The sequence below is a fragment of the Molossus molossus genome, unplaced genomic scaffold, assembly GCF_014108415.1.
Source record: "Molossus molossus isolate mMolMol1 unplaced genomic scaffold, mMolMol1.p scaffold_m16_p_6, whole genome shotgun sequence".
Lineage (NCBI taxonomy): Eukaryota > Metazoa > Chordata > Mammalia > Chiroptera > Molossidae > Molossus > Molossus molossus.
The window spans coordinates 20,989,980-21,014,276 of NW_023425399.1; the positions used below are offsets into that span (position 1 = coordinate 20,989,980).

At 45.1% G+C, this 24,297-nt stretch overlaps 1 protein-coding gene across 2 annotated transcripts; it reads right to left on the reverse strand.

Annotated features, from left to right (window-relative positions):
• Positions 1-2,672: 2,672 nt before the first annotated feature.
• On the reverse strand, positions 2,673-23,750 carry DYNLRB1 (dynein light chain roadblock-type 1). 2 transcript variants are annotated; one of them, XM_036245849.1, is made up of 4 exons: positions 19,847-19,948; positions 15,302-15,377; positions 9,697-9,864; positions 2,673-3,375 (listed from the first exon to the last, which is right to left on the reverse strand). In XM_036245849.1, the coding sequence occupies exons 1-4, from the start codon at positions 19,931-19,933 to the stop codon at positions 3,332-3,334; spliced, it is 375 nt and encodes a 124-aa protein (XP_036101742.1). In that variant the 5' UTR covers positions 19,934-19,948; the 3' UTR covers positions 2,673-3,331. The 2 variants fall into 2 exon arrangements, with proteins under 2 accessions (XP_036101742.1, XP_036101743.1); XM_036245850.1 differs by lacking the exon at positions 19,847-19,948 and adding an exon at positions 23,675-23,750 and having other exon boundaries at positions 2,676-3,375.
• Between the last annotated feature and the right edge of the window lie 547 nt (positions 23,751-24,297).

Genomic DNA, 24,297 nt, shown 5'->3' on the forward strand with positions numbered 1-24,297 from the left:
TCTGGGGTGATGTGATCTTGAAAGGGGGGATTGGGTTGACAGGTGTCCACAGTCACTTAAGTGGTACATTTAGGATTTGTGTATTTCATTATATGTAAATCTTTATTTACCCACCTTCCAAAAATGAGGTAAACTAGTTCAAGATATGGACATTGATGTGTTTAGGAATGTATACTGTCTGCAACTGTCCTTTGAAATGCACCAAAAAACAGTGGGGGGGATGGACAGAAGAATGAAGAGGTATGTGCCCTGGCCAGTTTGGCTCAGCGGTTAGAGTGTCGGCCTGCAGTCCGGAGAGACCCGGGTTCGGTTCCCGCTAAGGGCATGTACTTCAGTTGCAGTTTGTCCCCGGCCCTGGTTGGTCGTGCAGGTGGCAGCCACTTGATGTGTCCCTTCACATCGATGTTTCTCTCTCTCTCTCCCTTCCTCTCTCTCCCTCCCATTCTATCTGTACAAAAAATGGAAAAATACCCTCAGGTGAGGATTAAAAAAAAAAAAAAAAGAATGAAGAGGTATGTGATAGATATGACAGAATGTTAATTATAGAATAAAATTAAGAATATATAATTGTTTCAACTCTGTGTTAAATTTTTCATAACACTGGGAGCAGGAACACCCTTGTTATAGGCATATATATTTCTGAAATTCAGAAGCCATGCCTATCCCTCCATACCCAGGACAGCAGTCAGTTTATGGTAGATGTTGTATTCTTGCACACAAACTCCTCTTAATTATGGAAATGCTATAGAATGTTTGCATGTGTTATACCATTATTTAGGCTTTTAAAAACATGCGTTTTTATGTCTTAAGATGAGTCCACCTCTACATGCAGCATGAGAAACTGGAATGCATCCATGGCGGCTTCCCATGTGCGAAATCCTATTCCTGAGGGGCTAGGAGACAGAGCATCGTTATGGTCACGAGCCACCTGTTTTCCCCCAAAGCCAGACTAAGCCAAAACTTTTCTTGAGGGAGTTTTAGGATGGGGAACTTTAAGGCAAACAAGAGGGAGAGAGACTAAGGGAAGAGAGGAAGGCCAGGTCCCCAAATCCTTGCTCAGGAACCACACTACCTCCTCCCCAAGGGACAGAGGCCTTTCTCTCCTCTAGAAACCTGACCTCCCTACCCACCATCAGACCTTCTTCCCCCATTATTCTAGGAGAAACTCAAGCCAGAAGGACACAGGAACCTCAGACTTGGATCCCAACCACCCACAGCCTCTGAGAACAAAGAGAAGATACTGGTCACCACACCTTTTTAAAAACTGAATCGCGGATGCCTGGCTGGTGTGGCTCAGTGGCTGAGCGTGGATCCATGTACCAAGAGGTCGCCAGTTCAATTCCCGGTCAGGGAACATGCCAGGGTTGTGGGCCTGATCCTCAGTGGGGGGCATGCAGGAGGCGGCCAATTGATGTTCTCTCTCATCAATGTTTTTCTCTCTCTCTCCCTAAAATCAATAAAGAAAAATTATTAATAAGTAAATAAAACTGAATCGCGGATAATTGCGGATCCAGGGTCACTTTGCTCCAGTCCTGCGACCCCCCTCTTCAGGGTGTATTCCTGAGTATACAGGGACAGAGCACATATACAGGGAATGTTCTACTTGAAAATTTGGGAAAAATTATCTGTAAGGCTTATTTCTAAATTAAGACAAACACAGATAAATTATAGAATGGAAAATTCCTATGCTTTCACTAAAATAGGAGATTTTGAAGAAATTTTTCGAGCCCTTATAAACGACACCCCTAGAGCCCCAAGGGTACACGTTTTACTTCCCTGGTATTGTTTCAGGAAACGTCACGGGGAAATTAGGAAAGTATTTTGCTAGATGGAAGAACTCACACTGTAGATGAGGTTACTTATGGGGAAAGGAGGACAATGAAGGGGAATTTCAAGGTTTGTACCAAACAGTTTTAAATATTTTCCCTCTTTAACAAGAAACAAAAGACAAAAAGAAAAACCTAATAAAAATGAAATACATGTAGTTTCTGGAGGAAAAATCCCAGAGTGCTGCTGAATGAAGGGTGGCCTAGGGTCACAGAGGAGCAGGCACTTTCTGGGACCTCTATGCACAAGTCTAAGGGAAGGTGGATGTTTACCCAGGATTTCTTGGGAAGGCAGTGAAGAAAGAGCAGAACTTCTGGAATCAAAGACCTATGCTCCCAGCTGTAAGACCTTGGGCAAATCATTCTCTAGACTCCAACTTCCTTTTTTTTTTTTTTATCCTTACCCGAGGACCTTTTCCCATTTCTTGTTCAGATAGAGTGGGAGGGAGGGAGGGAGGGAGGGGGGGAGAGAGAGAGAGAGAGAGAGAGAGAGAGTGAGTGACATCGACGTGAAAGGGACACATCGAGTGGCTGCCACCCGCACGACCCATCCAGGGCCGGGGACAAACTGCAACCAAGGTACGTGCCCTTAGCGGGAACCGAACCCGGGTCTCTCTGGACCACAGGCTGATGCTCTAACCGCTGAGCCAAACTGCCTAGGCAAAAAAAATCTTTTATTTATTTATTCATTTTTATTAATTAATTTTTGTTACAGATGTTTCTCCGAAAAAAATCTCTTAAAACATTGGTGGTAGACTGGCCAGAGTGGCTCATTTGGTTGAGTACTGTCCCGAGCATCCACGAAGTTGCTGGTTTGATCCCCAGTTGGGGAGCATACAGAAGGCAATTCCCTCACTCTCTCTCCCCTTCCTCTCCTCTCTCTGAGCATGTCCTTGCATGAGAATTAAAACAAACAAAAAACAAACATTGGCGGGAGTGGTAACTGATAAAAGGGATGGCTAAGGACAAGAGACCCGGAAACCAGGGAACTGATTATAAACCAGGCTCAGCAAGCATGGCCACAAGTGCAATCAAGTAGCAGGCCTCTCAAGCTATGGACACAGCCTGCTGTGGAGGCTGAGGTGGCACTGGGGCTCAGCCTTCAGACCACGTGATGACGCAGAAAGAGAGAGGCCTTTTCCACCTAGTGTTTAAAGACACACAACAGGGCATGTTTCAATTATTTTTAGTTCAAGAAAAACAGCCTTCTCCAAGGGCAACAAAGTGAACTGAAGGTCAGAAGGAAGCAGGGTGTGGAACTCTCACAAGCTCTTGCTCCAAAACCTGGACTTGAAAAAAGAGGGTCCTCCTGGGAACTCAGGGGCAACTGGCCAGCAGAGGGATGACTTTGGTGAGATGAGGTGGAGCTGCAGCCCACCTTGGTCACTGGATTGGTCTACATGAGCTCTAAGGTGATTTCTACCTGCCAATTGGTTGACATGATTAACACTATTATTCTTGGGGACACTGAATTAAGGAATGACGTGGGGAGCCAAGAGAGTGGCTCATTCAGTTGGATTCTGAACCACAATCAGGAAGTAGTCTTTATCTGCAAAAGAGAAAGATGAAAAAATAAATCACTAAATGTAAAATTCTAGAAAAACACACTAGAAAGGAAATAAATCATTAAATCACCAATCATAAAACGGGGCAGGGTGAATACAAAGCATCAGTGCTCAGGTTACTTCCAGTTGCTGGGAAATAGAGGTAAGCTGGCAAGTCTCTGTGGGGCTCCTGTAAATGTGATCTGGCACCTCTGCTGTGCGTTCTGGCTTCTGATCGTCCCAGTACCAATAGGGAGGTAGGATGTCATCTCTGTTTTCTGGGTAGGGCAACTCAGGTTCTGAGAGTTCATTTTTTTATTTTTATTTTTATTTTTATTTTTTTTTATCCTCACCCGAGGACATTTTTTCCATTTTTTGTTCAGGTAGAGTGGGAGGGAGAGAGGAAGAGAGAGAAAGAGAGAAACATCAACGTGAAAGGGACACATCGAGTGGCTGCCACCCGCACGACCAACCAGGGCCAGGGACAAACTGCAACCGAGGTACATGCCCCTAACGGGAACCGAACCCAGGTCTCTCTGGACCGCAGGCCGACACTCTAATCGCTGAGCCAAACCGGCAGGGCCATTTTTTTATTTTTTATCACCGGAAGACATTTTTTCATTTTTTGTTAGGATAGAGTGGGAGGGAGAGAGAGGAAGAGAGAGAGAGAAACATCGATGTGAAAGGTTCTGAGAGTTTAAATAATCTGCCTGTGGCAGTGGCTCTCAAAACGGAGGGCATCCTACTTACCTGAGGGCTGTGCTTAGAACACACTCTGCTGGGCCCCACCCCCAGCTCTTTGGATTCAGTAGGTCTAGGGTAGAGCCAGAGAATCTGTATTTAACAAGTACCCAGGTGATACTGAAGTTGCAAGCTCTGGCGAAACCTCTAGTTTAACGTCACTCATTAAATTAGTGTCAAAGATGGAAGGTCGCCCTGGCTTGTTTGGCTCAGTGGTTAGAGCGTCGACCCCGCAGACCGGAGAGTCCCGGGTTTGGTTCTGGCTAAAGGCATGTACCTTTTTTTTTTAATCCTCACCCGAGGACATTTTTTTCATTTTTTGTTCAGATAGAGTGGGAGGGAGGGAGAGAGAGAATCATCGACATGAAAGGGACACATCTAGTGGTTGCCACCCACAAGACCCAACCAGGGCCAGAGACAAACTGCCACCGAGGTACGTGTCCTTGGCGGAAACCGAAACCGGGTCTCTCAGGACTGCAGGCCAACACTCTAACCGCTGAGCCAAACCGGCCAGGGCAAGGGCAACCTCAACTCCACTGCTCTTGACTTAATGTCAGTTCTGTCACAGGCTGGATGAAAAAAGTTCAAAGGCACAGATCAAAAGGGGCCAAAGCTACCTGGATTCCAGCTCTGGGGATCCTATCTAGTAAGGAGGAATGTCCATCATGAAATCACTGCAAGTCCAAGACCTCAAGGCTGAGCCTGACTACCCCTCATTTTATGGAAGAGGAAACTAGAGAAGCAGTATTTCAACTCTGCCCACTTAATGATCAAATCACAAACATTACCAGGGCTTCCATGTGGCTGGCCCTGGGCCAAAACACTTCTCATATGGCACCTCAATGAATCCTCAAATCACTCTATGAGGCAGGTACTAGTGTCTTCTCCTTTTATAAGTGAGGACACTGAGGCTCAGAGAGTTAAATGTCTTGCTCAAGCCAAGGCCAAAATGCAGGGTGGGGTAGCTGGGTCTGACCGTTTTGCTGAGCAGAAGAGAAATGGCAGGAGGCCTGGCCAGTTTGGCTCAGCGGTTAGAGCATTGGCCTGTGGTCCAGAGAGACCTGGGTTCGGTTCCTGCTAAGGGCGCGTACCTCGGTTGCAGTTTGTCCCCGGCCCTGGCTGGGTCGTGTGGGTGGCAATCACTCAATGTGTCCCTTTCACGTCGATGTTTCTCTCTTTCTCTCTCTTCCTCTCTCTCCCTCCCACTCTATCTGAACAAAAAAATAGAAAAATGTCCTTGGGTGAGGATAAAAAAAAAAACAAAAACGAGAAATGGCAGGACCTCAGCCACATCAGCTTTGTGTCTGCTGATTTAAGCCTAAAGCTTGCTTATTCCCATGACAGCTGGCTGATGGGACTGGGAAGAAGCAGATCTAATATTTTCATGGCTAAACAATCTGTGTAAATAAATAATCACTTACTAATAAAAATAAAAATAATTAAAGCCACCAATAAAAGCATACATAACTAGCAATACTAGTCTTTTCTTCCAAATAATAAAGCTCTATATTCAGTAGTATCACTCCAAGTGCTTTGTGGAAAGCAGAATTTAAAGCTTGATTACACTGTCAACTCACCTTTACATCAGTGAGGTTAATAAGTGAAAACCCAAATCTTTTTCTTTGTTTTGTTTTTTAATCCTCACCTGAGGGCATTTTTTGCACTTATCTTCAGATAGAGCAGGAGAAAGAGGAGGAGGAAGAAAGAAAGAGAAACATCGATGTGAAAGAGACACATTGAGTAGTCGCCACCCACACGACCCCAACTGAGGCTGGGGACAAACTGAAACCAAGGTACGTGCCCTCAGCAAGAACCGAACCCGGGATTCTCTGGTCCACGGCCAACGCTCTAACCGCTGAGCCAAACTGGCCAGGGCCCAAGTCTTTTTTTTAAAGAGAAAGATCGATGTGTGAGAGATACATCAATCAGCTGCCTCCTGCATGTTCCCTACTGGGGATCGAGCCCACAACCTGGGCATGTGCCCTGACAGGGAATCAAACCAGGACCTCATACTCCATGGGACGATACTCAATCAATCCACTGAGCCACACCGGCCAGGCTCAAAGTCTGTCTAAAATCTCTTCATATGGCCCAGCTGGTGTGGCTCAGTGGTTGAGCATTGACCCATGCACCAAGAAGGTCACCAGTTTGATTCCCGGTCAGGGTACATGCCCAAGTTGTGGGCCCAATCCTATGGGAGGCAAACAATCGTTCTCTCTCATCGATGTTTCTCTCTCTCCCTCTTCTTTCCTCTCTCTCTAAAATCAATAAAGAAAAAATATTTTTTAAAAAAAATCTCTTCATATGGGCTATTCTGGGTCAGGATGGAGTGAAATTTGGTACCGATGTGGAGAACAACACTGTCTGAAACCATCTGCTGTTATTTTTGTTCTTCTCAGTTTGATCAATGAGGAAACTCAGATAGGAAGAAAGGAAAGTAGACCTCCTTCCTGGGCACGGATGCTCCAGGTTGCTTCCACAATGTGGGGTGCTAATATAGTCCCAGAAGGGCTCACCCCAAATACGCACAGCAGCCAGGCCTGTGCTCTATGGAAATCCTACAGCAATCCAGCCCTAATGCTCAGAGACTCTGTTCAGTGGCTTCTGACAAAGTATTATATTTTTCTTGCCATATCAAAGTGGGTGTACCGACTTTGTATCACTGGTTTTCTTTTCTTTTTTTTTATTAATTAATTTTTGTTACAGATGTTTCTCCTTTTCCCCCACTGATTCCCCCCTCCCCCTGTATCACTGGTTTTCATCCTTAAAAACATATCCCAAGAATGTCCCTGATCCCCATCTCCACTGCAGACCCCACCTCTAACCCCCACAGTAGGGTGGCAGCAATGGAGGGAGGTTTAGGAAGTCTTTCATTTATTTATTCAACAAATACCTGTCAAATGCTTACTATGTGTTTATGAGTCTCTGTCCTCTGTCTAGTGGGGGAGACAGACTTAAAGAAGGCAAATGGAAGTGTTGCCAACAGCAGGAGGGCCCAGGGAGAGGCTCTGAAAGGCAGCAAGGTGGTGAAGTGATGAGGGTGTTCAGAAGGAACACTCACGGTATTTAAGGCAACTTGGAAAAGTCACACACTCCTCCAGCAGAACAAGATGTGTGTGTGGGGGGCCCATGAGGATGTGAGTGCGAGACAGTGAGCGAGCAAGCAACCGAGAGAGCATGCATACCCTCCCTGCAGGCCTCTGTGTCACCAGGGCAAGGGTCAACTGACCCTTGCCTCCACTGACAAGGCTGAGGGGTCTCTGGGCCCCTACATCCATGAACTTTGAAAGCCTGTGGGTCCCTCAAGGGCAAGGTGGAGATGCCTTTGCTGCTGAGCTGGGGCAAAATGGCCAGGAGCTCTCAGATAACTACTATTCCAGAGGAGGCTGTTCTTGGACGCTTTAGGTCTAGAGACACTGTTGGTCAGATATGGAGACTGCAGTTTGTCCTTGCCTCACACTGAGAGCTCCCTGTGGACTGCTCTGACGTGCATGGTCAGCACAGGGACCATTCCTAGCCTAACTTTTAGGGAAATGGAGGTTTCTGTAGTCACATAGCATGAAGTCTTGGGAGGGACTTGAGTTTAATTCTGCTTCTGAGCCCTCTCCACCCTCTGCCAACACATCAACCAGATGGGGTCTCTCAGAGGACCAGAGCAGTACAGCCCCCTGTGCAACACTTTACAGATGTGAAAACAGAGGTTCAGAGGTATTCTATGACTTGCTTAAGGTCACATTCATTAAAAGCTAAAGCTGGGAAAATGAACTCTGCCTGCTACAACCTGTATTCCCTATAGAATCAGAGACACCATCAGTGATTAAACTGATAACAGTGTACAGCATGTTTTTGGAATAAATGACTCTGAAGTTACCCTATGTACATTCTTTTCTGAGACTGGCCTACTCTGTCCCCACACCTCCAGAGAGTGTCTCAGTCAGGAAGACTGTGGAGTCCTGTGACTGGCTCTATAGGCCCCTCCTTCACATCCTTCCAAGCTGCCAGACTGGGCTGGAACAAGCCTGGGAACAGAACCAATCTCCACTGCTGGGAGTGTGTGACCCCCCTCTCCATCAAATTACCCCCAAATTCTGTAGCCAGTCTCTTTGCTATCTGTGCTGCCAAGACCAGGGGCATTCAGTGTCCCCAGCCACCCCCACCCTCCCATTGCCTTCTTTGTCTAGGCCTCAATCACAATCATATTACTTCCATTCACAGGGTCAGGCCACAACCGACTTTGGTGTTTGAGGCCTTTTCTAAATTGGACCGTCTCACCTCCCACTCCTTCCAAAACATACTCTGGTGCCCTGGACAAACTGCACAGCCTACCTGCATCATCACGTGTACACTTCACTCACGCACACAACCACGTGGCTCAGCCAAAAAGAGAGGGAGAGAAACAAGTAGCAATGCAAAACCAGTCCTGCTGCTCCCTCCTGTGGTCCCAGTCCTTGCGGGCTCCTCCCAGGGTAAGCATCTCATTACCCTGAGAATAATCTTAAGACCTAGAGACAGGTGTTTATACCACACAGATCCCAAGTATAAGCCAAGCACTTCATGTGGAACCAAAGCAGCAACTGGTTCCAATGCTGGAGGAAAAGCTGGCTCTATGAGGCCTGAGACAGGACTGTACATTAGAAGCAGGCAACTGAACATTTTGCACGACCAACCAGGGCCGGGGACAAACTGCAACCGAAGTATGTGCCCTTAGCGGGAACCGAACCCGGGTCTCTCCGGACCGCAGGCTGACGCTCTAACTGCTGAGCCAAACTGGCCAGGGCTGAACATTTTTTCAAAGATAAAATGACGAGCCTTGGCCAGTTTGGCTCAGTAGTTAGAGCGTTGGCTTGCAGACCAAAGGGTCACGAGTCTGATTCCTGGTCAAGGGCATGTATTTGGGTTGCAGGTTTGATCCCTGGCCTGTTGGGGCATGTGCAGGAGCCAACCACTCTATGTGTACCTCTCACATCGATGCTTCTCTCTTTTTCCCCTTCCCTTCTTCCCTCCCACCCACTCTCTAAACAGCAATGGAAAAAATATCCTCAGGTGAGGATTAATAAAAAAAGATAAAAGGACTTCACAGTATTTTTACCTTCTGCTTTGGTTTAGAATCACTGAATCTTTTCCCTTCAAACCTAGCTTTCTTGCCCCTCCACCCTGCTTACACTCTTTCCTGTGCCCTCAACATGCAGCTAAAATGTCCCCTTTCTAGCAAGTCTCTGTTGACGGCCCCAAGCAGGCCTAATCACACCCTCCTCTACATTTCCAAGCGCTCATTGAATGTCTCCACATCAAGGCAAGGGTTACACTGTGTCATGTTTCCATGTCTATCTCTCTCATGAGACCAGGATTCCCCTCTAAGGCCTAGAACCCTGGACAGGGTCTGACCCAGTTACTGTAAATGAGTATTTCTTGGAGATGCCAGGCAGAGACTGGACAGGCAGTGAGGCAACCAACTCTGTATCTTCAACTCTTTAGGCCTTTCTGTGGAACTTGAGGAGACGCCAATATGCTAAGCCTTCCTGATCAGCTATGAAGCATGTGCTGTGACAGTTGGATCCTAAGAGGGGATGTGAAAGTCCTCTTACCTGGTGCAACCATAATTTCATTTTTCTTGGAGCGAATTCGAAGGAAAGTGAGGTCATTCTGGGGGTCAATTTCACGAACAGTGCTCCGGGCCTTCAAGATGAAGTTGTGCATGAGGTTGGCGTACTGGGTGGTGGTAGGATTGTCCATGGTGCTCTTAATGGGAATGCCTGAGTAGAGAGCAGACAGAGACTGAGCAGGATGTTGAGGCCTTTCTACCTGGCTCCCAACCCCATACCCCTAATTCTAGAGCACTGGACTGGCACTTAATCAATGCCACCATTTACTGGAGGCTTGGCAGGCACAGTGCTGAGTGCTGCAAGTATGTTACAGCCAGTCCCCAGAACTACTCTGAGGGTGGTGTCACCATTTCATTTGCCAATGAGGCAACAGAAACTCTGAACAGTACGTGACCTGCTAACAGTCACATAGCACATGGGCAGTGGGGCCAGGATTCGATGTGGGCCTGCTGGCTCCACTGCTGGGCTCCTTTCTCAGGGTAACACTGTCCTGACTAGTTTCTGGCATTAAAGGAGACTATCAGTCAGAACACTTAGAATCTGAACAAGGAACACAGCTCTTATAAATCTGTAAACACTGAAGAGTAGGAAGGAGAAAAATGATCATCTTGTGCCAAGACATAACCATCACTAGTGCGTTGTTCCTGTTCCCACTAAGGGAGGCTTAGGGCCCATCTGCAAACACACTGTCTGTACACATGAAAATTAAGCCCATTTCTCGGTCTGCATACACCCTCGTAAACAGCACTGCTACTGCTTTCAAAGAGCCCACAGTGGCCATTCCACTGAGTTCATCATGCCTCCACTGGTGGATACTAAGGCTTCATTTTTTACTTAATTACTGTGCAGTGAACACCAGTGTGCATCAAGTCTTGTCTGTTTTGAAGACTGTTTCCTTGCGATGAACCATTATGTGGATCTCTCTCACAGGACAGTGCCTATTGTCATGGAGGTGTGGAATGGGGCTCAGCTTGAGTGACCTCAGGCCACAAATGGATCATCAGGTGCCAATGAATCACTGTGACATGTCAATAGAAGGCTCCATCAGTGAGACCTCAGGTACCCACAGCTGACAGGCACTTGTGATGAATGTGGCACAAACAGCTCCTCACACAGAAGGGGCTAGATTTGGGATGAGGCCCTGCTAATCTGGTCTGTAACTGACCAGCCTAAGGATTAGCCAAAGGCAGTCATGAGTTGGCCTACCCATGAGTTGCAAGAAACTGGCCCAACCTTGTCTTCTTAGGGCACAGCAACAAGAGAGTGGGCAGAAGAAGACATAGTGGCAAGAGGAGCAGCTGAATCAGTGAGGCTGTTGTAAGCCAACTGAAGTAATGAGAACAGGTTGAAGAGATCACTTGCTTTTAAGAGACAAGACAACTAGGTCATCAGGGGTGCTATTGAGTACTAGCTGGCAATAATGTACCCACCAGAACCTCCCTCAATACTGGAAACTTTCTAAGGATGGGAGTATGAGCAACAGGGTTGATGACTGAGTAGGAACTCTGAAATCTGATGACCTCAACTTATACTCCTGCTCTGCCCATTGATGGCTATATGGCCTTAGACAAGTGATTTAAACTCTCTATTCCTCCATTTTCTTATCTGTAAAATGCCTGTGCTTCAAAGTGCTGCTGTGAGGATTAAATATGGTTTAAGAATGTTTAGCAAGAGTATGCATGCAATAAATGTTGGTGGTTTGTTATAAACATCATCCACACAATAAATCCCATCCCCTAGGTAACTTGAGGGGCCAGTCTCAAGGCCTGGCAAAGTTTAGGTGATCAAACCTCTTGACCCTCTCTTTTATATACAAGGACACCTTCTCTCAGGTTCCCCTGCCTGGAACCCTCCTCTCACAACTCCCACTGGTCCCTCAGCTCTCAATCTTCTGGTGGCTCCACCCACCCCAGATGTGGTCAATGCCACAAAATTTTTTTTGGAACAGTTACTTGAGTTTGACATCCCTTTATAAAAGTGATCGTTATGTTTGTCCCCAGCCAGGACCAGATCTGATTTGTTCACCAGTGTCCTTAGAGAGACTGCATTAAGCATATATTGCTACTAATAAATGAGAAGTCACAAGGGCTACTTTCAGTAGTTTAGACATGAGTTTGATTACATTCCTACCAAGTGAGAAGGTGTGTAAAGGAGACAAGACTCTAACCACTTGTTGGGACATTTTAAAAACATGAAGGTGGCAGTGGGGCAGGGAACAAAGCAAGAGAAAATTTCAAATAAAGGTAGGAGATCACAGAATGCCAGATTCACAGGATGCCAGAGCTGGGGACACTTCAAAGATATCCCAATGATTAGGTCACCTTCACAGACGGGGACTGTGCAGCCTGCAGAGTTGGCTGGTACTGGGGAGCCACAATCTCTAACCTGAGGCTCAGACCTGTCAGGTTGTATAGCCAGGTCCTTCCACCAAACCCAGCTTCATCCATCAACAATGACAACAACAGAATTAACTAATTTAACAGATGGTTATTAAGCACAAACTCTGTATCAGCACTGTTCCAGCTGCTGGGGATACAGTAGTGAACACAAGCGACACATCTCTGTCCTTGTGGAGCTTACACATTTAGTCTTTTATTTTGCTCTGTGTAGGTAGCAGCAGAGGACAATAGCAGGGGTTTTGGAGAGATATAAATGGAACAGAATGTTCCTTAAGTTCTTGCTAAGTTGGCTAAAACTCACACTTTTATAATGAAACATCATTTGCATTTGACCAAGACAGAGATGACAAAATGCAGTGGCAGGTGGTTGGTAAGTGATTGGAACAAGGGTGTGTCATGAGTTCAAGGGCAAGAACAATCACTCTGGGCTGGGGTGGTCACAGAAGGCATCCTGCAGGAAAAGGCAAGCTGAGCTGAATCATCCTTAATTGGAAGTTTCCAGAGGGCTTCAAGGCCCCATGAGCAGTGAGTTCTGGCCACCCCCATCCACAGCTGGGTGATCTTGGGCAGGTCACCTCACATCTCTCAGCTTCAGGTTTCTCATCTGAAAAATGGTCAAACACCCCTGCCTTGCAGGGGTCACTGTGTGAAATGTAAACGAGAGATTGAAGAGTGAGCTCTATGAATGGGACATAAAAATAAACACACACGATAATGTTAACATTTATATGGCATTTACTATATATCAGACACTATTCTAAAAGATTCCCTTAGAGGAAGGTAGTATGACTATGTTTCACTGATGAAAAACTACAAGAGAGAGGTTAAGTAACTTGTCCAAGATTTCACAGCTGATAAGTAAAGTAAGTAGAGACAGGATTCAAATCCAAATAGTCTGGTTCCACATTCATATTCTAAGCCACTGCGCAATACTGCCACATTAGTATACAAAAAAGTGTTCACTGGTATCAAAGGATAAGCAGTTGGGGCTATACTTTCCCAATGAAAAAGCTCAACTTTTGGGCAGTTTTAAGGCAGGAATGAAGGCTCATGGTTTGCAAATACTAGTGAAAGCCTAGGGGTCCCAGCTGGGAGTCATCTCCTGAGGCTGTTTCCTCCCATTCTGGGTCAAAAATGTCCAGTCCCAGCCCTGGCCAGTGTGGCTCTCAGTTGGAGCATTATCCCATACACCGAAAGGTCATGGGTTCAATTCCCAATCAGGGCACATACCCGGGTTGCAAGTTTGATCCCTGGTCAGGCACGTGCAGGAGGCAATCGATTGATGTTTCACTCACACGTCAACATTTCTCGTTCTCTCCCTCCCTCTCTCTCTATAATCAATTAAAACGTGTCCTCGGGTGAGGATTAAAAAAAAAAAAAAAAAAGTCCAGTCCGAGAAGACAGTCTCTCTCTGAATGATATACAAACAGTCTTTCCGGTGTTGGACCAACCACTCCACTTGGGGCAGCTGAGGTCTGAAGAGGAGAAGGGGAAGCCCCGGGCCCACCAGCTGATCATAGCAGACCTAAGCTGGGACTTGCTATGGCCACCCACAGAGTCCTGAGTGCTCCCAACCTGTGCCTCGTTTGAATGCAATGACCACATGGTCTAATTAGAGATTGACAAAGCTGGGGAGCATCCTCTGCCTAACTCTGGGCTGGCCAGGGTCTAATGACTGGGAAAACAACATTCTAATTGAGGACATGCCACCTCCACTCTGTCACCTCTGGTGACCTTCATTCTGCTCTACTGAAGTAGGCACTATTGAGAATTCTGCCTTTCCAAAACAAGGCCCAGAATGACAACGCATACATGCAGGGGCTGTCAAGGAACCTTGAATAAGTCAGAGATGAATAAATGCACTGCACTAGAGAACTGGGGGAGTCAGCTGGGTGACCCTTGGCCACAGACCTGTGGCCACTCTCTGGTCCTTCACAGCAGTGGGGGAGAAAGAACACAGTGCATTCAGACAGACCTGGAATGAAATCTTGACTCTGTAAGGGCAGGCAAATCAACAACATTTCTAGACTCAGTTTTCTCCACCACAAAATGGAGACAACAGGGTTGCTTTAAGGAATAAATGAAACAGAATGTTTGTAAAGCGCCAGTTCATAGCCTGGCACAGAATAGGTAGGTATGTGAGAAATGTTATTCTCACTCTTTGCCAGGTGTATAGCAGTTTGGGAAAAGTAGTATCTGTACTTTTCTAGTTGTTGAAATAACATTACAGAAGAGAAGGAAAAAGCTATAGTCAAAAAGAAGTTAACCAAAGTATTATCTAGCAAAAAAGTAAAAACAGCATAAATGAGGATGATTCATAAATATTATATGACAGTTAAAAATTTTTGCTTATGTAAACCATGAAGCAAACAAACAAACCTCATGAGTAAACACATGCAAAAGAGTAAGAACTATCATTATGACCAACAGAAAACGCACCTGAACAAGGGCTGAAAAGTACGATTTGTCAGGGCAGTGGGATTAAGTGAATTTTTCCTTTCTTAAAATTTAGAATTTCAATAATAGGGCTAGGACACTGAAGGTGTTAGAAAAAAAAGGGGGGGGGATGAGCCCAGCTGGTGTGGCTCAGTGGTTGAGTGCCAGCCAATGCACCAAGAGGTCGTTGGTTCGATTCCCAGTGAGGGCACATGCATGGGTTGTGGGCACAATCCCCTGCGGGGGGGCATGCAGGAGGCAGCCAACCGATGTTCTCTCTCATCGATGTTTCTATTTCTCTCTCCCTCCCCCTTCCTCTCCCTAAAAAATAAAAAAAAATTGTCCTGGCCGGTTTGGCTCAGCGGTTAGAGTGTCGGCCTGCGGACCAGAGAGTCCCGGGTTCGGTTCCCGCTAAGGGCACGTACCTCGGTTGCAGTTTGTCCCCGGCTCAGGTTGGGGTTGTGTGGGTGGCAGCCAGTCGATGTGTCTCTCTCACATCAATGTCTCTCTCTCTCTCTCTCTCTCTCTCTCTCTCTCTTAGCCCCTCTCTCCTTCCTGCTCTATCTGAAGATAAATGCAAAAAAATGTCCTCGAGTGAGGATAAAAAAAAAAATTTAAAAATTTTTAAAAAAGGGCCGGGGATGAAAATTCATGCACATAAAGGGGCTTAGTAAACAGCAAGTGTTATGTTGTGTTTGGGCTGTTTTCTGGGGCCCGCTTGCATGCAGGTCATGGCCGGAGGGAGGGCATACCTTCTGTGTTCACCACGATGATTCCCTGCACTCCCTTCTGGCTCTGAAGTCGCTTCAGTGTCTCCTCCACCTCTGCCTGCCAGAGAGAACAAGACCAGGGTTAGGAGGGGCCAGGAAGTCTAAATTAACTCCCTCATACACTTGGCAGATGAATCACACATTTGTCTTCCAACAACAAACAAGTAACACCTGGGCACGTGGCACTTCCTCAAAGCTCCCCAGGCCTGTTTAGAGTGGTCTCCAAGCCTCCACCAGCACCTAAACCATCTACTCACACCCTCAGCAAGTGGCGGGGCTCCTCTTGGCCCTTTGCCTACCAGGCACTATTATTCCTCTTGCCTCAGCTATGTGGGAGCAGAATATAAATACCATTCCTGGGAGTATAGACACATCAATGACTCATGTATCTGGTATACCCAGGAGATAGGACGCTGATGATCTAAAAAACAAACAAACAGTAATGTCTAACAGGAAGGAGACACAGTCATTTGTGGCCCAAACAGCACAACTGAAAACATTCCAAAGGAAGCAAAATGACCCCACGAAGACACACTCAATGACTTAATAAGTTAGCATCTGTGATAGTGTGACACATGGCTCATAGCCACAGGAAATGTGCCTGGGGTAGGGGCTCATTAATCCTAATTCTCCAGAAACTAGTCAGGGTGGGATATTCTGGCACATGGAATTTGTAAACAGAGAGGACAATCAGACATTTTGTTCCTCACCCTGTTTACAAGGCATTCTATATTATCACTCACATCTTTAATCTTTTCCTTCACTCTCCATGCCATACCTCCCTGTCTCCATGTTTTTTTTACCCTAGCAAGGCCTCTTCTTTGCTGAAATCCAACAAATTCTTCCAGACCATCTAAGATATCACCTCCTTCAAAAAGCCTCTACTGATCCCCAACTTAGTGGAGTCTGCCACTTCTGACTCTGCAAACTCTTGATTGTACCTCTCTGGGATGCATCAGGTAAGTGTATTACGTAAGAGTTCCTAGAATGGTCTGCAGAATAGGGACTCAATACACAACTGCTTAACTGAAGCAGGCCTAACTCTTCCTGTGGATGGGAAAACTGGCCTTGAAGTGAGCTTGTTGTCTGGAGGCCCCTTCCAGAAGGGTCCAGAAACCAGCCAGAAGCTCCCCAAAGGCTGAGAGTTGGACTATGTTGGAAATAGAGGCTCCATTCTCCAAAAGAGAATGGTTCCCCACTCCCAGAAGCTAATGAGTTGGCCTGGGAGGAGGAGCTTCTAAACAGTGGATGGAGATAGAACAATGAATTATTGTTTTTCTAGTAGGCACAAGGCTAACAATCCAGTCACTGCCATCCACTCCCCTGTGATGTAAGAATACTCTCAAATGCTGGAGAGAAGGGCAAACAAATTCCTCTTACAAAATGGCAAATAGCCTGTCACCTCTAAAATCTGGAGCCTGTGTAAAAGGACAGGCTACATGAGAATACAATACAGTGGATCATGCATGTATGAAATCACTGTTCATTCAACAGACTGTCACTGAGCTCCTACTATGTGTTATTCTGGAGAGGCAGGGTAAAGTACGATAGCAGTCAATACCACACAGTACTCAGAAATAATCCAGAAGAACTAGACGAACACAGCAAGATGATTGCTGTAGTGACATCAGCATTAGCAATAAGTAGAAAGAGCCCAAAATGCCCAATAATTAGGGAAAAGGCCAAGTAAATTATAGAATGTCCATTCATAGAAATATAATATACACATTAACAATTATCAGAATAAACCACAGAAAGTTTATGATATAACCTTAAGTAAAAATAACTAAATGCAAAAATAAAATGCTTGGTGACTGCAACCACATGAAAACAAGAAGGAGTATGAAAAAAATAAAAAGCCACAATGAGAGCAGGGAATTATAGATAAGGTTTTCTTTTTCTCTCTCTCCAAAACAGCCTCTTTTTGTTCTAGTATATTGTTTCTATTTAAAAACATTTTTTTTAACACCTCTCTCAGTGTATCTACCCAAGATCTCTAACATATTCAACATTTTAAGAAGAAGAATACATAATAAGCTGGATGACAATTTAGGACAGCTCAATCAATCTGCAATCAACCCGGGGAAGGGGAAAGACAGCCCAAACTAAACATGTCAGAATCGAGGTCCAAAATATCCCCTGGAGGATGGAAAGTAGGGCTGAAACGAAAAAGGATAAAATTTCATAAAACTGCTCTTTATTTAGTAACTTATGGGTGCCTTCTATGTGCCAGACATTGTTTTAGGCCTGGGGATGCTGTAGTGAATGAAACTTAACAAACATTCCTGCCGTCATAAAGTTGACATTGGGAATGGGGTGTCCTTACAAGAGCCCTGAGGTGGGAAGGTGGCACACTGCAGGAAAGGCAAAGGAGCCAGTGTGGCTGAAGTGCATAGTGGCAGGTGGCCAAATGAGAGGTAACCAAGATCAGATTAGATTTCAGAGGGCCTAGTGGGTCACAGTAATGACTTTGGCTTTTAATGGGGATGATCTGGGGAACCACTAGCAGGTTTTGGGGTGATGAGTGATGAGACCTGATGTTTCAAAAGGACAGCTCTGGCTGCTCTACAGAGAATAGGCTGCAGGGGGCAAGCACAGCCTGCTTGAGCCAGGAGCCCTAGGCATGAGCTGCTCCTTCTGAAGAAAGCAATCTTTTCTCCCTCACTCACTACTTGATATAACTAACTACAAACTTTTTGGACTCACTTCATGGGCCTCCTATGGGAGATCTCTGACACCTACCCCTCTTCTGGGTATCCATTACACTCTCCCTTCACAGCACTTATCATAATGGAGTGTAACTGTTTCATATCTGTCTCCTCCTTCAGACCCAAAGCACCCTGGGAGCAGGGACCTAGACTCTATAGCCCTAGTAACTGGCACAGTATAGGCTCAATACTTAAGGAACAAATAAAAAGCATTTCTGCAACTATGTTTTACAAAAACCTTTTAAAGTACAGGACAGGGGACACAGCCTTACAGTATACCCAGTATGAAAAAGAGATAGAGTTCTGCATGCTCCTAAGTTTAGTGAGAAAGAGCCACTGAGATCTGGTTGCTTAAAGGAAAAACACACAAACCAAGACAGGACATACAAGTGTATGATAACCTATTCAGTACCTGCTACAGGTCAGATATTGGGATGAATGTTTTCAGACATGTGTCCTCTGACCTTTCATGATTAGTATGATCTGTATTTTACAATGAAGAAAAAGTTCAGAAAAGAGAGTTCTGCCCAAGGACACAAAGGTCAAGAAAAGGGCTAAATATACCTTTGACCACAACTGATGAAGTCCCTGCAGTCAGGGGAACTCATATTCTGGTAGAAGAGAACTTTAACTTTAAACAAAGATTCTAGTAGGGAACAGAGCAGGGGAGCAGGAGTTGCTACTCTGGCTAGTGTGGTCAGGAACACTTGAGGATGTAATCATTAAGCCAAGAACTAAATGATGAGAAAGAAAAGCACACCAGGCAATGAGATGAAAGCAAAGTGGGAACAAATCTAGCATGTTCAAGGAATAGCGATGATCAGTATTGCCAAGTTTCTTGATTCTTTGCTAATCTGATAGGCAAAAACAAAATAATAGAATGCCAACCTTTAATTTTTAAGAGTTATCATTGAAGTTAAAATGGAATTTACTGCCTGCATCTCTCTTCTTTGGAGTCTTTTGATTTTTCGGCAAATCTACTGATTTTCAAAACTCATATGTTAGAAATAATAGACTTTTGTCCATCATATAAATTATACTTCTCCCATTTTTTTCATTTAATCTTATGATTTTTTTTTCCTTTTTTTTGGTAATCAGAAGCTAAAAATTGTTATGCAGTCAATTTTTTTTCCCTGTAAGACTAGAGAATACCTTCTCCAACCTGACCCCAAGCAGTAGAGTGGAGCTAGGCCTGGGTGAGTGGGGATTATGAAGGCTAGAGAGGTCTCCATGAGGCACGGGGCACCAGCTACCTGTCTGGGTTCAGGAGAAACTGCTTAAAACAAACTTCAAGTACAGCTCTACAGGAGCCAAGAAAGAAAACAAATGTTACCAAAAAGCTACATGCCTCAGCAGGGGCATTTACAGATGGAAAAGGACAGTTCTAGTCAAGCATCCAAGTCATGCCAAAGTCTGTTATCCCTGCAGTGCTAGCCAAGTGGTACCAGAAATATCGGAGTAGATACGTATCTCCCAGGGTCAACTCATAGAAAGCCCCCTTGGTATCCTCAGCATAGTCTGCAGGACTATCAGAATGAATGTCTGCATCAAGGAAAGGACAAAGCTCCAGGGTTCTCAGTTTCCAGGTGCACATTGCTGACAGATGGAAAAATAAGTAGCAGTAAAACTCCAGGATTATTTATTAGTTCAGCAGAGGAGAAATAACCATCTGAAGAAAATTATTCACAAGGGAACTGTGACCAATTTGACTACTGACCATAAAAATTTGAAAAAAAATTTTAATCCTCACCTGAGGCATGCTTAGAGTGAGAGGGAGAGAGGAAAGTGGGGAGAGGGGAGACGAACATTGATCAGTTACCTTCAATATACTTCCCAGCTGTGGATCAAACCCGAAACCCAGACATATGCCCTGACTGGGAATTGAACCCAACACCTTGTGGTGCATGGGCCAATGCTCAACCAACTGCATCATTCTGGCTGAGCAAAAATCTAAATTTTTATGAAACCAAAATGAATCAACAGGATAGGAACACATGTGCATCAAATATAACGAACAGGAGTGATTCCAAAATATCACACAAAATGATTTAAAAAAATAGCAAGTCTCTAAAAGTTAAGTGGGCAAAAAGGATACCAGTAGAAAATACACCTTCAAGAAATTGCAGCCCTGGCCAGTGTGGCTTAGTTGGTTGGAGTGTTGTACTGTACACCAAAAGGTGACAGGTTCGATTCCAGGTCAGGGCACATTCCCAGGTTGCAGGTTAAATCTGTGGTCCGGGTATGTGTGGGAGGCAACCCATCGATGTTTCTCTCTCCCTCTCCCGTCCTCTAAAATAAATAAATAAATAAGAGAAATTACAAACACAGAAAAATGTTCATTGTTCCCTGTAAATAAAGAAATGAAAAAGTATAGCAATGCTGAGTTAACTTTTTTCAGTGTTGGCAATGTTATGGCAAAATTCATACAAAGGCAATATGCCTTTTGGGAGCACTGCAAGACAACACTATTACAAGAACCATAAAGCGTTGGTCCTTTTGCCTCAGAATTTCTTTTCCTGAGTCTTTTGCCTAAGGAAATAGTCTAATAAAATTAAACAAACAAACAAACAACAACAACAACAAAACGGAAAAATACAACAAACTCTACACATTCAGAGGCATTCATCACAGCATTATCTCTACTAATGAAGAACTAGAAGCAACACAAATGTACACCAGGGGAATAGTTTGGCAAATTATGGTCTAGCTATTTTCACTGACTATTACACAGCACAAAATAATTCATCACAAAGATGACGCAACAGCAAGATTAAAACAAACAAAAAAGAAAAACTAGCATATACATCTTGAAAAATATGTATATGTGAACAAAGAAGAGGGAGAACATAGAGATGAAAATAGCTGTGTGGAAGAGTAAAACTGGATGAGAATTATAGATGATTATTGTTCTAAAGGGCAATTTAGCAGTTTCTACCAAAATATAAAATATGTATGCCAGAAGTACCACTTCTAGGAATCTATGCTACATAAACACTACATAATCATTAGCATACATGTTAAGAAAAACAAAGGGCAATAACAGTTACTGCAGCAGTGTCTGAAGAGAAAAACTGTAAAACACCTAAATGTATATACTACAATAAAATACTCTATAGTCCTTAATAAGAATGAAGTAGATTTATATATACTGACATGGAAAAATATTTGATTTTTAAAAAAATGTTTTGTTATTGATTTTAAAGAAGGGTGAGGAAGAGAGAAACATTCATGAGAAATATCAGGAGGCTGCCTCCTGCGTGCCCCCTACTGCAGATGGAGCCTGCAACCCTGGCATGTGCCCTGACTAGGAATCGAACTGGCAACCTATGGGTACATGGGAGGACACCCAACCAACTGAGCCACACCAGCCAGGGCTAATATATGTATATATTTTTTTCCTTTATTGATTTTTAGAGAGAGAGAAAGGGAAGAAGAAACATCGATGAGAGAGAACACTGATTGGCCGCCTCCTGCATGCCCCCCACTGGGGATTTGGCCCACAACTTGGGCATGTGCCCTGGCTGGGAATCGAACCAGCATTCTTTTGGTGCACAGGATGACACTCAACCAACTGAGCCACATTGGCCAGGGCTGGGCTGATATATGTATTTTTTTTTATCCTCACGCAAGGGCACTTTTTTTGCATTTATCTTCAGACAGAGCAGGAGGGAGCAAGGGAGGAAGAGAGAGAAAGAAACATCAATGTGAGAGAGATACATGGAGTGGTTGCTACCCACACGACCCCAACTGGGGCCGGGAACAAACTGCAACCCAGGTACATGCTCTTAGCGGGAACCGAACCTGGAACCCTCCGGTCCGCAGGCCGATGATCTAACCGCTGAGCCAAATCGGCCAGGGCATGGACTGATATTTTTAAGAGAACAGAGTAAGTTGCAAAATGAGATGTCTATACATAGTCTAAAGTAAGCTTAATAAGTATAAACAAAGATGTTTCAGTTACATGTAATAAACAGCTTATATGTATGTACCTGCGCTTATGCACTAAACCAATCTTGGAAGGAAACATGCACAAATGCCAACAGTTGTTACCATAAGGGAGTGAAGTGGGACTTCATGCACTTTCTACATGATATACTTTATTACCGCTTAAATTTTCTGTTTTGCTTTATGAGTATAAATACACAACAGCATGGTACAGGTTGCAGTAAGCTACAATTTGTGTAAGAAAAAGAGGGGATATATATATAATATAGAAGATATACAAGAAACTAAATGTTTCAGAAGAGACTGAGGCTGGGTTCAGGGTTGGGTGGAAGATTTATTTTTCACTTAGATCCTTTCAGGGTTTTTCTTTTTACTGTATGTAAGTACTATCTGTTAAAAAATTACTTTTTGTTTAAAGTTTAAAAAGTGATGTGAAAGACAAAGTTACATATGTTTGAAGCATTAGCACATATTTCTTAGTGATTCGAAAACATTCTTTGTGGTGTAATAACAAATTTAAAAAGCGGAGTCCACAGCCTGGCTGGTTTGGCTCGGAGTTAGAGCTTTGGCCTGTGGACCAGAGAGACCCAGGTTCGGGTTCCTTTCCTGCTAAGGGCATGTACCTCGGTTGCAGTTTGTCCCCAACAGGCTGGGGTTGTGTGTGAGTGGCAGCCAGTCCATGTGTCTCTCTCACATAGATGTTTCTCTCTCTCCTCCTCCTCCCTCCCGCTCTATTTGAAATGCAAAAATGTCCTCGAATGAGGATTAAAAAAAAAGGCGGAGTCCACAAGTGTACATTCAGCACGAGTTAACGATATACAGTCAGAATTGATTAAAAAAATAAAAAGAAGAACTGAAGAGAAAAACACTGTAAGTTATATACCTAAATTATATCAGTGGTTGCCTCTAGATCATGGCACTGTTTCTTTTTCCTCTTCAATTTTTCTTACTGACTTTGCATTTTTAAATGAGATTTTTGAAAAGTAATACAGGCACATGGCTTAACATTTAAAAGATATTTTCAAAAAAATTTCCCACTAGTTGGGAGGATTAAAAACATGAAAAAACAAGCCTGTAAAGGCGTAACGCCGCCAGCAACGCAGGAACCCCCAAGAGTGGTCCCGCCCATTTCTGATTCATGCACCAAGTCCCACCGACACGGAAGAACCGCACGGACAGAAAAGCAGGAGTCAAGTTTCAAGGGTTCAAATCCACCTCCGCCATTTCCTAGGAGAAGGCTCTAGGCTTCAGCAGGTTTTAGTTTTCGTGTATATAAAATAGGGATAATGGTCGTATCTTTCTCAGATGTGGTGAGGAGGAAAGCCAAACTACGTATAGCACTCATTAGTGCGTGACACAAATTAAGCTTCCAGGAAATGTTGTCATTGTAATCACGCAACAAGGCCCAGAGTGCTAGGATGCACTGGCCTGTGGGCCGGCCTCCCCATCTCCGTCAGGGCCTGGCCAAGGCCCGAGCTCCGGCTTCCGGTCAAGGGGCCCGAGATCCCCTGGCCCCGCCTGAGTCCCCTCGGTCCGGGTCTGGAGGCCCACATCGCTCGCGTTCCACCCTCTACTCAGCTCGGGCCCAAACCAGCGGACTCCCAGTTCAGCCCTCAGAGACGCCCCCGGAGGATGGAAGGCCAGGCGCAAGGAGTGGGGCGGCCTTCCGGCCACCAGCCAGAAGCTCAAGGCAGACACTCACCATCTCGGACCTGTCAGGTAGCTCTGCGTCGCCAGCACAATCCAGTCCCGGTGCGTTTCCGCGCCTGCGCAGAGCACTATGTCAAAACAGACAGCGTCAGTAGCCAATCAGGAGCCAATGTGAGGGGCCAGGCAGATTTTCTATATCCCCCAAGGGCTCGAGGGGAATTTGTCCTGCGCCGTCCGGAAGTGAAAAGCAAAGGAGCATTTCAGCTATGGAAAATTCCCGACCCCCGCTGTGCCGAAAAGATGCTGGTTTGCAGTGTCAGAAGAGGCTTTCTCAACTGTCAACCGAGGTCTGAGCTGGCTCTGAAAAGCCCTGAGTGGAGGGTGGTGGGCGAGTATGAAAGCAAGGAGGGGAGTTGCTTAGACACTTCCCACCTTCTCTGCGACCAGACTGAGGCAGTGTGAGGCGCGGAGCCAAAATGCGCCGAAGATGCGGACTAGTCCAGCGTTGGGGCTATAGTTAAGCGTCTCTGGGGTCTCCAGAGCGACCCCCTTGGTAATATTAAATGCAGCCTCTGAGATGAAGTGGTTAGGGCTGGCCTGGGAGTCTGCAGTCAGGACTGCGAGCTCAACCCTCACCACTCCTGTGTTAATTAGAATCCAGTTCACATCTCTAGC

What these genes read in the sequence shown, in the direction of transcription:
- DYNLRB1 (XM_036245849.1), bottom strand. Translation starts at nt 19,933, where the DNA reads ATGCACCACAAGGTGTTGGGTTCAATTCCCAGTCAGGGCATATGTCTG. An exon ending in AGCTGGGAAGTATATTGAAG is followed by an intron (nt 15,378 to 19,846) that starts GTAACTGATCAA and finishes TCTCTCTGGCAG; the next exon opens with GCAGAGGTGGAGGAGACACT. An exon ending in TGAAATTATGGTTGCACCAG is followed by an intron (nt 3,376 to 9,696) that starts GTAAGAGGACTT and finishes TCTCTTTTGCAG; the next exon opens with ATAAAGACTACTTCCTGATT.